Source organism: Dunckerocampus dactyliophorus, chromosome 6 (genome assembly GCF_027744805.1).
Source record: "Dunckerocampus dactyliophorus isolate RoL2022-P2 chromosome 6, RoL_Ddac_1.1, whole genome shotgun sequence".
Taxonomy (NCBI): domain Eukaryota; kingdom Metazoa; phylum Chordata; class Actinopteri; order Syngnathiformes; family Syngnathidae; genus Dunckerocampus; species Dunckerocampus dactyliophorus.
This window is the reverse complement of record NC_072824.1, coordinates 1,315,978-1,334,216: the sequence shown is the minus strand read 5'-3', so window position 1 is coordinate 1,334,216 and position 18,239 is coordinate 1,315,978. Positions and strand designations below refer to the sequence as shown.

Below are 18,239 nucleotides of genomic sequence, written 5' to 3'. Positions count from 1 at the left end.
GGGTGATAATGTGTCAAACATGCACCATTACTGTGCTGCCTGTGCTAATACCGTTCCAACAAATACACCACATGGTGGCGGCAGGGGGCGGGCCTAAATGGACATGAGGATGAGGTAGCAGTACGGATGCGTGGGTGGACAGGCCTGCTCTGGTGACAGATAGCTGGCATTTGAGGGTGTCAGCTGGCACCGTAAGGAGAGAGATGAGTGTGGCGCTTGAGGAGAACCTAAGAGTGAAAGACTTAATGGGCTGTTTGGCTCGCTTTGGATGCCGGGCTCCCGCTAATGGCCTTGCCACACACTTAGATTAGACAGCGGGAGGGGTGGAGGAACACACAAACACTACACACTCCCGATCACACAGACACGCACACTCCCACTGTCTCCACTCGTGGCTTATGAGCCCGAGATGATTAACAGCTAATTAAGGTCCAATCTGGAAAGGCCATTAAAAGCCTCTCAGAGTAACGGATCGCGCACGGCGTCGTGCTGCCGTCCCGCCGTCCCGCCGGCGTGCCAAACAGCAGCTTGTTTTTGTAGCTGCGGGCCGCTTTCTGCGCGGCAATAAAAGTAATCCACCTTAAGTTATTACACACGCTGCCACGGCAACAGATAAAGTGCACACACTCATACTCCCATGGCTTAAGAGCACACCGTCAGTGTGTGACAGGACTGGATAGTAGATTTCTTTTCTGTATCTTCCCACTAACTAACTTGAATTTACACTGTGTTCCAAATCCTTATGCAAATGATACTTCCCTCTGATTTTGCTAAGTAGTCCATAGAAATGACAGTCATCATAATATTCAAGCCATCAACCTTTAGAGTACAAGTTGAATGCTTGAACAAACCTCCCAATGATAAGAGTACTTTTTTCCAACATAAAAGCTTCAAATGCACTGTTCCACATTATTTGGCACAACAGAGTTTCAAAGTATTTCACTGCTTGTTGAATTTGCAGCATAAGGAGGTCATATTTCCTGAAAGCAAAAGCTATTCCAATCACTAGCATTTGAACAGGCCAAGTTAGTTACATGTTAACATAAGATCCCTTCTTTCATACAGTATAACCTTCACAATTCTTACATTCAACTTGGGAGTTTTTGGAGCGTTTCTGCTTGGATTTCTTTGCAAGATGACAGAATAGCCTCCCACAGCTGCTGTTCTGTTGAGATCTGCCCCCCACCCTCATCTGAGATCAGGGGAAAAAGGGGGCTAAGCCATAAGTTGAAAGTGGTCAGTCAGAAACTCTACATACTTTGCTGAGGTCATTTTCACACCTTCAATGACCATAAAGGGCCTACCGGCTCTCTCCCAATGATTCCGATCCAAAACATGACTCAGCCACCTCCTTGCATTTGATGTTTATGATGAAAGGAGAGATGTTAATAGTCAGTGTTTTGTCCTTCATGGTTCATATTGTATGCGTATCACACATCCTATATTCAGGTACATTCCAGGCGTCAGTAAAAGCATTGTCAAATTCTATTTTGTTGTTGATGTGGTCTGATGTTTAACATACTCTTGAAAACAGCGACATAAGCACATCGAGCAGATTTATGGCAGTTTTGCAGGTAAAATAAGACAAATAATTCCAGGTGGATTGTTGGAATTATAGGTGTAAAATAGCTATCAAATATATAGTCTGCCTCCCCCAGAGAATTAAAGGCAAAGAGAAATAAATATTTAATTAAATATTAAAAATATTTCATTTCAATATTAATTATTGAAATTGCAACAAAATATGGTTATAGTATAATTTCATATGCAAAATTTTACTTCAAAATTAAAAAGTCAAACATCAGTTGTATTTAATTATTTTTGACAGTGTTCCCTCCTTTTTCACAGGGGATAGGTTCCCAAAATAGCCCCCAATTCTCCAATGATTCTATATGTTAGCCATCACCATACACATTTACACTTTTCTCAGACATTTCCTCACATTTCTCTCGTGTTTAAACACTCTCAAAGCTCAAACCTTCCTTTGAATTTTAATCATCAGCCAACAAGGTTGGACACAAGAAATGATTAAGCGACTCACATATATTTCACTCCTCTGGCCGTGCCTATCCGTCCTGGCGGCCCTCCTCTGTAGAGTTTTTGTATCCTTGTTAAAACATATTTTTGCTGTCGTCCTGTTTTGCTCCTGCTCATCTTCCTCCCCCAGCCAAAATGAAAAACTAAACTAAAATTGCACCATTAAAAACCCAGCGAAACAGCAACGCCGTGAAAGGTGAACCTCGATGAAGCGAGACACCGCTGTGTTGTTATTTTTATTAGTATTTGTATTTATTTGTATCTATTTTGAAACATTCCATCCATCCATTTTCTTTGGCTTATCCGGGTTCGGGGCAGCAGTCTCGGTACTGCCAGCACTTTGAGGGGAAACGTGCTGTGACATTATGAAACAGAGCATGAGCCCCTCCCTCAGGAAAGAGTTATGATAACAATCAGCCTCTTTAAGGTGCAAGTTCAGACAGCGTGTGCGCTGTTGAGGTGGTGCACTGCAGAGATCAGGGGGCTGCGTGTTGTGTTGTTTTTTCAGCAGATGGGTCGACATGGAGGTTAAGAAGGTGATCCCATGTCGGTCAGATAACTGCACATCCCTGCCGTTGTGTGATTTATCAGCACATTGCTGCCCTGCTAAGCACGAGCATCATGGCAGGTACGCGCGCGTCCGTCATTTTTACCTGTACTGTCGTTTGGGGACTCTGCCCCCATTAGAGGTCTTTATGCTTGTTTCGGGACTTGTTGGTCGTTTGTGGGACTTTGTCGTCCTTTGGGACCTTTGCAGTCAGCAGAGGACTTTGCAGTCATTTGGGGGACTTTGCGCTTGTTAGGGGCCCTTTGCGGTCGTTCGGAGGCCTTGTTTGGGAGACTTTGCAGCCGTTTGAGGGACTTTGCAGTCACTTGGGGAGTTTGCGGTTGTTCTGGGGATTTTGCAGTCATTTGTGGGGACTTTGCTTTCATTTGGGAGACTTTGCGGTCCTTTGGGACCTTTGCGGTCATTCAGGGACTTTGCGGTCATTTTGTGGGACTTTGCAGTTGTTTGGGGACTTGGCAGTCATTTGGGGGCCTTTTGCTTTTTTGGGGGCCTTTGCGGTTATTTGGGGACTTTGCATTCGCAAAGTCTGTGTAGTAGTTACAGCTAGGGTCACTTGTCTTCAACATTTAGGAGTGAAAATGCATTTTAATGTTTTAATCTTCTTTTCATACTCTTACAATGGAAAAAAGTTACATATTTAAAATAGGGCCTGAACAGTCCAAATTTTGACTGTTTGGAAGAAACAAAAGCAGAACAAATGAATTCCATTTCCTTTTTTTGAGAAACCTGGGTCGGCACTTATGAAGCGTGTTGCTGGTGGCTCCCGCAGCCAACCGTTGAGAACATGCAGTACTGGGCAAAAGTATGCTAGCTGTGTTGTTTTAGCAAAGCTGTTATGATAGACCTCCGCCAAGGCCCAACTGGTAACAAAAGTGGGAAAAATAAAATCATACAATGTTTCACATTCCAAAAACATGCATGCTAGGTTAATTGGTGAGTCTAAAGTATGAATGTGAGTGTGAATGGTTGTTTGTCTATATGAGCCCTGCCATTGGCTGGCGACCAGTCCAGGGTGTACCCCACCTGTCGCCCCAAGTCAGCTGGGATAGGCTCCAGCATGCCCCCGCGACCCTAAAGAGGAGAAGCGGTATAGAAAAAAGATGGATGGATGTCTAGCCTTTTGGGGGGGATTTTGGTAGCAGGCTACTTCCTGGTTCATGGAGTAGACCGGACACAAGCCAGGGGTGGTACTGTTATGTTCCTGTGGGGGTACATGCTGATTGTAACAGTGAAAATCAATGGCCACATCTGCAGTGTGATCCTGATTACAGCCACTGCTGTGTAATATCTCCTTTCTTGTCCCACGCACCGCCCCTCTACAAACTTAGGGTCTGACCGCAAGAGCTGCTTTCATTTCAAAGAGGGAAATTAGGAAGCATTCTTGTCTAAAGCAGTCAAATTCTACAGATCCCGATTGGCTGCCCCATTGTTCACGTTTGCTTCCTTCCCGTCATCTTTGCGCTTGTCGTGTTGCTGCTGACAGGCCAGCAAACCACTCGCTTGCATGCACACACACACACACACACACACACACACACACACACACACACACACACACACACACGCGCGCGCTGCAGAGACGAGCAGCATTCTTCCACTTTTACAAAGCATGTGTTCACTCTCAGACGTGAGCTTCAAGTGTCTTTGGGGGGAAACACTGCTGGCGTTGACCGGGTGCAGACAAGTGAGTGACAGCTCGGAGGAGCTTTACCACATGCTCAACTCGCTCACTGCGGGCCGCCGCCACCCTGGGAGAGGGAACGCTCCAGATAGCAGACGATAATCTGTTCCAGGGTCAAACTGCCGTCATGATCAAAGCTGTATTAGGTGTGCAGACAAAGTTTTCAGCAACGTTTATTTTAACATTCATGACAAGTGTAAAAAAAAAAAAAAAACATGGAATTGCTCAAGTATTGTTAGCGTTTGCGACATGTTGTCCCTTCTTGTTGACAGTTAATAACCAGGAATGACCATAAAGCAAAAACCAAACCACAAATAGCCTCACAAACGAACTTACTTTAAGAGGACATGTGCCAAACATTCCCCTCATTAGTCCTATACACAAATATTAACAGAAACATATTGATATCAATATTTTAAAAATATTCCTAAATATATTTTAGCAATAGTTCAGCATCTGAGTACCCTGAGAATTGCTTAATATTTCAACTGTATTATTATTATTATTATTATTATTAATATTGTTTTATTTTTAACAACCTTCATTGTTGGATAAAGATTTTTCAAGACAAAATCCAAAACAAAATATGCAGTGACAAAAAGCAGTGAAGAAAAGCTCTGGCTTGCTTTGGAAGATGTTGGGGGTGTTTCTGACTTGTTGTCCCTGTAAATCACATGAGTGGCCTACGCCCGTTTTTTTAGGATGAAATCAAAGAGAAAGGTAATATTTTGTTGAGAAAATCGCGTCTGCATCTCTCCAGCTGTATGTGAGTGACGGGAAGAAAAGCTCTGACTCGCTTGTCACCGTTTGTTTTGGTTTTGGTCCCTCATAGTATCATCTCACACTTGGACTTGCGCACAGCTGTGCAATCACAGCCACCACAAAGAGCGTGGATGGACGAAACGTCGTATTAATGTGACGGAAACCGTATTTTATGCGGCCTCAAAGGGCAGCTTCAGGTCGCCTTGTCCCGCTTGATGTCAAAGCGGCCCTGCAGATGTGCGTCAGTTAGATTTGCTGACAGGTTTGTGGCGCAACATGGCAGACCTAGGACACGCTGGAGGGATTATGTCTCACAGCCGGCCTGGGGACGCCTTGGTGTCCCCCCGGTGGAACTGGAAGAGGCGGCCGGGGACCGGGAAGTCCAGGCTTCCCTACTGAGACTGCTGCCCCCGCGACACGGACCCGGATAAGCGGAAGAAAATTGATGGATGCTACAGTCCACCCTCAAACGTCAACCCAAATTCCAAAACACCACAATTGAACAATTACCACCTCTACACAACACGTGGTCAGCATGGGAATGAAGTCAGAACAACAACAGAAAATGTGCAAGAAGAAAGTTCCTTTCCTTTGGACCCACGATGTCTGTTTTATCCAAGGCCATTCCCACCAACGTCTTTCACGGAGAGGGTCCCTCACTAACCACTAAGACACACGTGTGAAAGACGAAGTGAGTGAAAATCCCAGCCTTGGGGAGTCCACCTTAGCTCATCGTCGTCGTCCTCATGGGAACCATGTAAGCGTTATCTGGCTAATGTCAGACAGCGCTCACTGGAGGAGGAGGAGGATTGTCATACGTAAGGGCAGACATGTTTACTGTGGTGTTTTACGACCTGAACACCCCCCCACCCCACGCCCACCAAGTCCATCCTTCAGCCTCCTCTCTTTTTTCGGGACGTCAGCCTGAGAAATGTTCTGATCTAGTGCTGCTGACACGCTCGCTCACTAATGCTGTCTCTCTTCTCCCTTGTTTGCCTTCACTCCCCCATGCGATCCTTCAGCATGAATCTGCTCCTTGCAGCGGAGGACCGTCGTCTTCTTCTTCTTTGTCATTTTCGGTCCAACTTGGCTCCTGCTAAATGGCCACTTGTTGTATTTCTGCTTCTGTTGAACTTTGCAAGGCTGCTCAGAAGTGCACCAGGACCAGATCAGCCATGATGCCAAACAGCATATCCATACATACACTGTGCTCCAAATTCTTCTGCAGATTATGTTTTTCTAAATGACAGTCATCATAATATTCAAGCCATCAACCTTTAGAGTACAATTTGAATGCTATTGAACAAACCACCCAATGATAAGACTACTTCAAATGCACTGTTCCACATTATTATGCACAACAGAGTTTCAAAGTATTTCACTGCTTGTTAAGAAGCCAAAATGGTCATTTGTTGAATTTGCAGCATAAGGAGGTCATATTTACCGAAACCAAAAGCTATTTCAATCACTAGCATTTGAACAAGCCAAGTTACATGTTAACATAAGATCCCTTCTTTCTACATACTTTGCTGAGGTCATTTTCGCACCTTCAATGACTATAAAGGGCCTACCGGCTCTCTCCCAATGATTCCGATCCAAAACATGACTCAGCCACCTCCTTGCTGACATCACAGCCTTGTTGAGATATGCTGGCCATACTCTACTTCATCCATCCGGACCACCCGAGGTTGCACGGCCCTCATCGGTAAACAGGATTGTTTGAAAACAAATCTTCATGTATTTGTTGGCCCGCTGCAAGCGTTTCTGCTTGTGAGTATTGGTTCGGGGTGGCCAAATAGTAGCTTCATGCAGAACTGCAAGCCTGTGGGGGATCCTCCACCTTGAGGTCCATGGGACTTCAGAGTTTGCTGCTTTGTGATGGCTTTTTAGCAGGTGTGCTCTGGATTCCATACGTTTGTCTGGCAGGAACCTTTCTCATGATGCCTTTATCAGCACAACCTCGGCTGCCATGTGAATCAGCCACCAATTTCTTCACTGTACGAGTGTTTTTGTGAATGATTGAATGTCTTCATGCCTTGTCCAAGGCCTTGCAATATATAAGGCTTTTTTGTCAGCAGAAATCCTATTGCTTGAAACCTGTGGCATGCTTAATAATGTGGAACATCATTTGGAAGTCGTTTTCTTTTAATTGGGCTCACCTGGCAAACTAATTGATTGATATCAGTCATCCAAAGAGCACCAAGACACGATGCCATCCATGAGTTTCATTGAAAAACTGAAAAAAAAGCCCACGGAATGGACTGACCCCACTGTACCTGTCTGAGCTCCTGCAGCCTCACTCCCCAGGTAGGAGCCTAAAGTAGGGCCCACAATGTCTCTGCACGGGCGGGACTTAGCCACCAATTTCTCTGTAAGTCATTGAGCTTTTCTCTAAAGATGATACAAGTTTGAGAATGTGTGCTAGCATGTCTATTTTTTTTAAAGCATTTTGAACACAACCCACAGGGGGTGCCACCACCATCATTTAAAATCATGTGCTTTCGTCACATGACTGGCCTCCAAGCCCAGAGAGAAAGGAGTGTTGGCCTGGAGTGTACGAGTCACGACCATTAGTTTCGCCCATTTACTTCTCAATCAGTGTTGTTTACGTTGTAGTCTGCGCCGTAAATTGGGCCACTTAGAAGCAGCTGAGGGCAAATCCACTGTGACATGTTTGTTATGAAGAGAGATGCTCGCCCAATCACTGCTCATTCTGTGCCTTGATATTCTTCCATCTCTCTTCACGGGCACGGAGGGAAGGAAGGTTTGCTTTCAGGTTTCAGGTTCCACTTGCCAGCGACTGCAACTCTCACAGTTGTGACCTGACTAATTAGCGGAGAAACACACACACACACACACACACACACACACACACACACACACACGCCACTCATCTGGCGCATGTGAATAAAGGAAACGGTTTGTTAGCCGCTCTGAGGGTTCTTGTTCCTTACGTCATCATCCGTGTTTGAAGCCCTTTCAGTCCAGGCTGGCTTCAGCGTGACAGCGAAGCAATAAGCCCTTTAATCAGAGCGCTTGTCAAGCTCGGGCACTCCATGCCAGCGATCGAATGACGAGAAGAAGAAATACTAAACAGTTTAAGAGTGACGTGGGAGAATAAGTGGAAAGGAGGTTGTTACAGGGTAAAGTCCTAATATCCAATCATTTCAGTCTAAATTGTCCTGAAATATACTCATAAAATGTGTTAAATACCATTATGCAAGGTCTTAAAAATGTGTTGTTACTTTTGTTTAAAATAAATGGATCTACTTCAGTGTTGCTTTTAAATGTTTGGATTTTTGAGGGTGGAGTGCCATCTCCGGGTCGGGAAAGAGATCCTGCATCGGTCCGTTGTGGTGAAGAGAGAGCTGAACCGAAACGCAAAGCTCTCAATTTACCGGCCCATCTACGTTCCAAGTTGGACAAGTTGGCGGGTACAAGCGGCCGAAATGAGTTTTCTCCGTAGGGTGGCTGGGCTCTCCCTTAGAGATAAGGTGAGAAGCACTGTCATCCCGGAGAAACTCAGAGTAGAACCGCTGCTCCTCCGCATTGAGAGGAGCCAGATGAGGTGGCTCGGGCATCTGGTTAGGATGCCTCCCGGGCACCTCCCTGGGGAGGTGTTCACAGGCAGCTGGACGAAGGTGGATTTTTTGAGGCAGGTATAACATACGTGCAAAACGTAAGACAAGTACGTGTGCAGCCCGGCTCATCACAAGCAGCTGGTGTACGCCTTCATGCCTGCAATGTTATTCATCCTGCTACTATAAAAGTCTTCATTTGGACTTGTTAAAACCTGCAGAGATGTTGTGTGTTACTCGGAATACGAATGGGTGAACTTGTCTCTTATGCTAATTTTCAACGGTGCAATACCACTTGTGTCAAATAGTATGGCTGGTTCTGCCACCTGGACCAGCACCTGGACCAGCCGGCTAGCAGTCATGCTATAACCTGGCATATTTACATCTGTATTGTTTGCAGATGTTCTTCAGTATGCATTTTCCCTAATGAATGAATAAATAAATGTAGGTGGTGGTAACACTCATTTCGACTGCCACATGCAGCCCCCCCGTACCCACCCAACCCCCTCCCAACCACGCCATCTTCTGGATGTAATATCGCTGCAGGCAGATAATAACAATAAATGCTTGAATCTTGGATCTGCGGGGGCACTGCCCAACTTAGCCAAATATAAGCAGAGGTTAACGTTGGAAAGTGAAAAAGGATTCCTCAGTTGCATCTCGGTCCTGGGTTATTCCTCAAACATATATTTCACCATGAAATATATCAATCAATCAAATTGGCCCATGTATAAAAGGCTGGTAGAATAATATGATGAATACATGTTCACTTTTTTTATGCATTATTTTTCTAAATAGTTGATTATAAACTAACAAAATACCGTCTTTTCACGACCATAAGGCGTACTTAAATTTTGTCCAAAATGGGCGGGGCGCCTTATAATGCGGAGCGCCCTATGTGTGTACCGAGTTCCAAAATGTGTAAGTGTTGCTGTGTGACTTGATGAGCGCTCCGCTCGACTGACTGGGAGCGTCTCCTGCCGACACGCTGCTTGTACAGAGGAAAGGTGGACGTGACTGAGGACGCTAGAGGCACGTCCCAGTAGATATATAAGTATATTTTATGAAACGGCGCCATCTATCCATGAAGGCTAGGACTACCGTGGCCATCCTCCGCTCCTACTGCAGTAAAAACATGGCAGACAAACACATCCATCCAACTACATCACCAACATGGCTGACGTGCCGCTCACTTTCCACGTCTTGGTGAAGCACACTGTAGAGAAGAAGGGGACCAGCACGGTAGATACACACAACAGGGTACAAGAAGTCGGCTTTTACTGTTGTGCTTGGTTGCCATGGTGATGGACAGAAACTGCTACCTGCGGTGATTTTTAAGATAGCATGCATGCAAGCGTTTTGTAGCGTCGCTGGGAGCACTTCCTGTTCCCCAGCGTGCTTTGCGGTCGTGTTTTGGTGGAAATGCTCTTACATGTTAGAGCTACATACTGTAGTTGTTAGTTATTGTTCTGCAAAGTAGCGGAAGTGTCTTGTCTGTTTTTGCGTTGCTGTGTGATGTTTTTAGTTGTGCACCATGACTGAGACTGTTGTGTTGAGTGATGACCTTCCTGATTTCAAGTGGCTTTGATAAACTGAATGATTAATCTTTCTAAAGAAAGAAAGCATTGTCGCTTCCTCACTGACTTCTGAGCGACACGATACCGTGCATACCTGCGCCCAATAGTACGGTGCGCCTTGTGTATGTGTTAATTACAAAAATAGCACCTGGAACTGAGACTGCACCTTTTAATACGGTGCGCCTTGTGGTCGTGAAAATGCAGTGCTCTTAACATGAGCGGTCATGCTGCATGATTTGGAGTAATAAATACTGAAGAACTATGCAATAGGAGCTGCGTAATTAACCCTTTAAGCGCCAAGGTTGTTGCGACAAGCAACATTGGTGAATTGAACAAGCCATTTCTGCAAATATGGTGCCTCATGTAGTTGATATTTTACGCCAGGAGATGGCGCACATCCATAACTTCAATCTGAGCAACATTTGTGGCCGTTTCTACGCAAAGTTGAGAAGTTCATAGACTTTGAAGCATGACAGTCCACACGCAGCCCACTTGATCAATGCTTTGCTTCAGTGTGTTCTGGGGCGCAGGAGGGGGTAATGGCGGGTTGTCAAAACGCTGCTAATAGTGAGGGGGTTAGCGGGAATGTAAAAAAAAACAATAAAAAAAAAACAGGGAATTAGCAGCATATGCTGTACCTACCGCCGGAGACTCCTCGGCCAATACCTGATACCTGAAATGTGGAGACAGCCAAGGGATGGCTGGAGAGTGGCCACCCCGTAGCTCCACCCCGTAGCTCAACCCCATGGCTCCACCCCTGTGCATATGACAAGCTACTTTTTTGGTTTAAACTTTAATAATGATTAGGAGTGCATGAGAAAGTGGAAAGGAAAACTAGGCTCTCTTTGACCACACGGTTGGGCTACAAGTATGTTACACAACACAGCAGCAACACAACCAATGTTGTAATAGCGGCAAACTGCTCAATGCGAATTATTAGCGCATGCAGAAGTACGCCAAGCTGGTGCATGCTTGTGATACTTCAAATGCAGCTGCTGCCGTCTTGTGGAGTTCGTGAAAAAAAAATGACATCAGGAGGTTGCCTACAGCCGTAGCATCAGTTGTCAGAAAGTGTAAGAAAAGAATCCATTTTCTTGTCTGAGACAAAAAGGAACAGGCTGACTTGTGCCGTTTTAACATCGTCACAGGATAAAGGCCAAAAAGCACAAGAACATCCTAAAATAGCAGCAGGAAAAGCTCTAAGATGACGTTCATTTAATAATAGCCAGTCATTTGAGATGCAAAAACAAAGAAAACGATGCATGTTGGCATCTATGATAAGGGTAGCGTGCCTCTGTCCATCTGCGTGGGTCTCTCGGGCTTTTTTTGGGTCGTGTTTGGCTGTGGATTGAGCAGCGCTTGAAAGGGCAAATAATGAAAGTAATGTGACACGGCCTGGCCATGCTCATCTCTGTGTGTTTTCATTGGCGTTCATACGACAGCCAGGAGGGAAAACATAACAGGCTTTGCAAAAGACAAGTGGTCGCTAGCATAGAATATTCCACGTTATTGTTTGGAAAGCTAATCCCCCCCCTTTCGAGGACAAATGTGTTGTCACATAGACATACTTTGTCACGTGTGAAACCTGGGACTGCACTGATTTGTACACCCCCCCATCCAAATTTACATAAAGGCGTTCTAAATTATTCATGAATTACCCAGCAGGCCTTGTGGACGGGGATGGCGCACGTACTGGCTGCTAATTGGCCCATCAATAATGACGCTTCTTCTTTTGCTTCTGATCCTAACTCAGCAAGGCACTTGCGATAGTTTCCATAGAATTATTTACAATTATATTTCACAATGTCATTCATAAATGGCCAATTTGATCCATTATTTCACGTTTGAATGAATTCCATCATGTTCACTTGCCATTATAAATATTCTATTTTGACACAAGCAACCCTCCATAGACGCTGGTGTGGAAAAGTGTTTGCCCCCATCCTGATGTCTTATTTTTTTACATGTTTGCCACACTTAAATGTTTTAGATCATCAAACAAATTTAAATATTAGTCAATGACAACACAACTCAACACAAAATGCACTTTTTAATGAAACGGAGAAAAAACATCCAAAGCTACATGTCCCTGTGTGAAAAAGTGATGCCCCCCTAAAGCTAATACGTGGTTGGCCCCCTTAGCAGCAACAACTGCAATCAAGCGTTGGCCATAACTTGCAATGAGTCTAATTTTGCACAATTGTTGTCATTCAGCCACATTGGAGGCTTTTCCTTTTGAAGGTCATGCCACAGCATCTCAATAGGATTCAGGTCAGGACTTGGACTAGGCCGCTCCAAAGTCTTCAGCCATTCAGAGGTGGACTTGCTGGTGTGTTTTGGATCATTGTCCTGCTGCAGAACCCAAGTTGCTTTCAGCTTGAGGTCACCAACATTCTCCTTCAGCACAATTCATGCTTCCATTCATCACAGCAGGTCTTCCAGGTCCGGGGGGGGCAAGCAGGAGGGGGCCAGCACTTTTTCACGCAGGGCCATGTAGCTTTGGATATTTTTTCTCCCTAAATAATAGAAAGTTTCATATAAAAGTGTCCAGTTGTGTTGTCATTGACTAATATTTACATTTGTTTGGTGTGAAACATTTAAGTGTGACAAACATGTATAAAAAGAAGAAATCAGGGAGGGGGCAAACACTTTTTCACACCACCGTGTAGATACTACAAGTAGTACTCATTGAGCAAATGGTAATTACTTCAAATTGGTCCAAAACTTCATTCACCTATATATATTCAATGTTCACTGATTTTAACCATTAGCATGTCTGTCTTAAAGAACAAAGTACAAAAAAGAAATAATAATAAAATACTCCGAGATAAAAGTATATACAGTATATAAGTGATGTATTATTGTCGGAGATGAAATTGTAAGTAGTTTAGGAAGAGCTCCTAAAGTAATATAGTTAGCTTTCAGTGAGTGGCCTGTAAGATGATGAATGAAACACTGGAAGATTCTTGGAATAGTTTGGAGTCGATGCCTGAAAGAGAAAAGAAAAAAGTGTCCAGTGTTGACAAAAAAAAAAAAACAGTCCTGTGCCAGAGTTTCAGTCTCCTGTGGTTTCCTCACTGATTGCCAGCAAGTAATTAAGAGATTGGGGACGAATTAGTGTCGGAATGAGCTGTCAGGAAGTCACATTTAAGTGAAGGATGCGCTCGTAGCTGCCGTAAAAATGTAAATGATATAAATTGCCATTTAAGTGTAGCACAGGCTAATGTTTCGCCACAAATTAATGTGACACAAGGCAGCAATGACAATCAGGGGCTGTCTCATTCTAATTTGCTCGTGCTTACAGGGCTTTTGTGTGCAGACAGCTTTACACAAATTAACACAATTGCCTCTTTTTATGAGCGCACCATAAATGTTTTTCCCTCCTTGGCTGGCTAATGAGGAGGCAAAGCGCTCAGACGGCGGCGGCTGAGCAACACGGCGGCAGCAGCAGAAGCAAGAACAAAGACAGAAGGCACAATGGCTCCCAAATGAACTACTCTAGTGGCGCTACGCAGCCGTATGATCCGTTATGGATGCGCTGGGCTTTGGGCACCTTAGAAATCATTGGCAGGTTGTGTCACAGGAACTACGGTTGACTGCTGGACTATTCTGGCAAGTTACTGCTGTTCTCTCATGAAAATTTGCACTTGAGCAAAATCGTTCTATACAATGCCGAATTGTATTATCGAGGAGCAATGTCAAAAGTTTCCCGCCATTCTGCACAATTCCTTCTCTACCCCAGTTTTTGTTTTATCTGGTGTTCCTCAAGACGCTGTCCTTTGCACCCTTTTATTTGCATATGTGCCATCTTATTCGTACCCTGGCCAAATTTGGAGCTAATTGACTGCATTTTCAGTTGTTCAAAGTTAGGACTTAAAATGTGTCAAAAGTGCCATTTTTGGGATGAGATCCTGCCCCAAGCGGAGGAGTTTAGGTACCGCGGAGGATGGGACGCGAGATGGACAGGCGGATTGCCGCACTGCATGGGTCCGTTGTGGTGAAGAGGGAGCTGAGCCCAAAGGCAAAGCTCTCAGTTTACAGGTCCATCTACGTTCCTGCCCCCACCTGTGGTCATGAGCTTTGGGTGGTGACAAAAGGACAAGATGGCGGGTACAAGCGGCCCAAATGAGTTTTCTCCGTAGGGTGGCTGGGCTCTCCCTTAGAGACAAGGTGAGAAGCACTGTCATCTCGGAGAAACTCTGAGTAGAACCGCTGCTCCTCCGCATTGAGAGGAGCCAGGATGCCTCCCTTGGGGAGGAGGAGCTGGACGAAGTGGCCGGGGAGAGGGAAGTCTGGGCTTCCTTTCTTAGGCTGCTGCCCCCGCGACCCGACCTCAGATAAGCAGTAGAAGATGGATGGATAGAATAAAAATGATACAAGAAAGTGGCACAAGATTTAGATGACGTTATGTTAGAGATGTGGATGAAATAATTTGCCATTTACATGTTTTTTTTTTTGGCATTTTGAAATTGTTTGTATTGCTGACAATTTCATGAAATCACATTTTTTTGCACGGTGCTTAAGAATCCTGGCAACTCCTAATATCATCCGCATCATTCTGTTAAATAATAACATTGAGTATGTCTACATTGACACTATTATGAGTATGAATAATAGTGGAACAATAACACATGGAGCCTTTTGTCGCAGTGTAACCCAAAAAATAATGAAAATACTGTAAAATCTCAGACAGACTTGTTCCCGTCTGTCCCCACTTCCCCGTGTCATTTCAGCTAAAAGAGACAAGTTCACCAAATAAATCACTCATTCTCAGATTGCAATCGATTGAATGCCCTGAGAATACAATGAACTGGATGAACGAGAAGATTCACAGGCATAAATCAGTCATGTGTTCAACTGAAAATAAAGAAATCAAAGGAAATTGAAGACAGAGCCTTGAGGAACCCCTGATGAAATAGTATGGTGATGTGAATAGCGGTATTCTTGGGATAGCATAGGAATTCTTTTAGCTTGAATTGTACCAGCTTTTCATCGTCACGTCGTCTTTTCATCCATCGTCCAGGCTCTGGAGAGCGAGTTTGTGTCCTGCCAGCTCCACCAATGGATCGATCTGATCTTCGGCTACAAGCAGCAGGGGCCCGAGGCCACCAGAGCCCTCAACGTGTTCTACTATCTCACCTACGAGGGCGCCGTCAACCTGAACTCCATCAGCGACCCCATGCTCAGAGAGGTGAGGCTCGCTAACACTGCACATTCCCGATACCTACATGTACATCATGTACTACCCTAGCCTCCACATATGCTGTACAGATAAAGAACAGAACAGTTCTGTGAGAAATGGGTGATTCTACTGGCTAAAAGTGAGTTTTCAGAGCATGCCGAGTCAGCACTAAGTACTACGCTTGAACATTAGCACAATTGGACATCCAATGTGATTATTCTAAGAGCATGTGTCCCTTCACTATGTGACTGTTGATGCCGTCATTAGTTGTTAAATTGTCTGCATGCAAAGGCTTGGCCAACAATGCATCCGGCGAGTGTTGCTGAGCAAAGCACTCCACTTGTAACGCCTTCAAGCCGCCTCCTTCCTTGCTGTTCATTCATTATTCATGCCTTTTCATGCCCCCACCCTCTTGACCAGCTCGAGAGCAACACACACCAAACAGCGCTGAAAACAAACCACTTCCCCAATCTGATGTAAAGTTAAAAGGCAGCGAGCCAACAGTAAGCTAACTGCTGTTCCATTATCCTTCTTGTGTAGCGTGTATTGGAATCTCTATCAGCTCATAGTAAAAAAAAAAAAAAAGCTTCAAAAGGAAGTCCTGAGGGAGTATGTGGCACCTCAAAAAATATACAAAAGAAATCAGACCAGTTTTGTTGCTCACCTTTGACATATCCAAGACTGGAATCGTCATCTGAATAATATTGCTGATATGGAAAGTCAACATTTTTCATAATATACAATGAAATATTTCAAATATGGCTTTTAAAGGTTTGAAAGTTTTAAGCAAGGATTTGAAGAGATTGCAGGAAAAAAAAGAATGCATGATGATTTGAGATGAAAGATAAGAGGAGCAGTGAGCAGCCATGGTGCATGACCCGACTGTGCATCCTTGGTGCCCAAGGTCACAAGAGCAGTGACTGGGATGGAGGAAACGGGAATTGAACCCCTGAGCCACACCGCCGCAGTAGTCTTTGTATGTGTGAAGACTCCAGAGGGTCGTACATGTGAGTTGGTGCTTCCGCGGTTCAAGGACAATGCCAGGTCTTCTTGTTGCATTGGCTTGCTAGTTCTCCGTCCACCTTGTCCGCAAGACTTTTTGTTTGTCGCTTTCAAATTCGGTCTGTTTGTGACAGTAGTTGCCGCACCTGCCAACATGCACGCCTTTTCCCGTACTTTGCTCCTGTCTCGTTGGGAATCGCATCTCCACATTTGTCGACTGACAACGAGACCGTGCCGGTGCTGCTACAAGCTAACGAGTTAGCTGATGTCGGTTCCATCTGCGGCACACCCACGCCCTTGGTTTCAACGTATCAAGGCCAGTTCCGACTGCGAGGAATAACACAGGACGTGGCGAAGTATTTCCACGTATTGGTGCCACTGGATGCCTCCGTGACACCAAGTACGGAAGCCCATAGGCCGATATACACAGCGCTTTTTTATTAGGGGTTTTCATTATAGGGAATAACACGATACTGATATCAACCGATATTACATTTTAACGCCAATATCGGGCCGCTATTATCGGATGACCCTACTTAGAAAAATGTGGCATGGTGATGCTCGTTTACGAGGAGAGCGAGCAGCCTTCTTCGCTGTCGTGTTCAGATGCCCTTCATGCTCAGTGACTGGAGCCTCGCTGGCACCAGGCGTGAATCTTTGATTTATCACCTCATTCACCCTAATTCCCATCCAGATGTGCTTTGGCCTATAAGCCACACACACACGCAGGCATGCACTCATGCAGATTCATTACCAGGCAGTAGCGGCCATTTGCACACACACACACGCATACTCGGAGTCCAAGCCCATTACCCACTCTCCTGGTTTATACACGGCCCACTGCAATGGATGACTGGTTCTTCATTATTTCTGTGGATCATAAATACATGCACGCACATTCAAGGTACCATCAAGTGACTGGTACATGTGATTTAGTATCCAAAAAGTGCTCACGTCCCCTTTACTTACTGGGAAGACACGCTTGACCAGGTTTTTGGGATGTAACGCTTCAAAACATCATTGGCTCTAAATCGCATTCTTTCTCATTTGTTGTATTTATTATATTTAATGTTATAGAACTTGTTTTTTATCTTTAAGAATAATCAGGAGTGCATGACAGAGTGGAAAGGAAAATGTATCTCCCTGTGGCCACAGAGGTTATTTATGATCTGGTATATTGCAGACTGAACCAATGTAGTAGTAGTGCTAAAGAGCACACTGCTGAGTCAGTTGATTGTATACAACAGTGCAAGTGTTGGGGCATGATGCTTCTAATGCAGCTACTGCCGTCATGTGGGGTTGATATAAAAAATACATCAGCCACATGTGCTTATTTCTTGTGTAGACCAGACACCCGGCGGTTATGCCGTGGCTTGACGAGAGGCATTATCGGAGGTTTGGTTTAAGTCTGTGCTCACTGCTTTATTTCCAGTGCTTCTTGCGCTAATAATGCATGTGAATGTCAAAATGAGAATACACGGCGACGGGAACAGGAAAGATACAAATCCAAATGTGTGTAAAATAAATAAGTAAATAAAGGCATAGAAGTCACTTTTGTTTTCCACTGCCACTGCGTTTCTGCCAGTCTAATGTGTTAGCCGTCACAGTTCCCCAACACCCTCAGTCTGAGTACTTGAAGGAGCTAAATAAACCCAAGCCAAGGCTGCCCGGCCTGTAACTCTTTAGGAAGCATGACCCGTGGGTGCAGTGGCTGGAAGTAAGTGTCCCGGGGCCTGGGCATCGTCATGGACCGGGCGCGGGTGGTTGTGGCGGCGGCGGAGGAGGAGGCGTCTCGGAGCTTTGAGACGATGAGTGTCCTAAAAGTCGGCCATAACTTAGTGACAGCCGGCCC

At 44.9% G+C, this 18,239-nt stretch overlaps 1 protein-coding gene across 7 annotated transcripts in view; it reads left to right on the top strand.

Annotated features, from left to right (window-relative positions):
• Positions 1 to 18,239, top strand: part of lrba (LPS responsive beige-like anchor protein) — a 284,780-nt gene that overhangs the window by 209,291 nt on the left and 57,250 nt on the right. For all 7 annotated transcript variants that reach the window (XM_054778104.1, XM_054778108.1, XM_054778107.1 and 4 more), the window contains one exon: positions 15,227 to 15,394. In XM_054778104.1, coding sequence (XP_054634079.1) covers positions 15,227 to 15,394 — 168 coding nt within the window. The remainder of the gene's footprint in view (positions 1 to 15,226; positions 15,395 to 18,239) is intronic.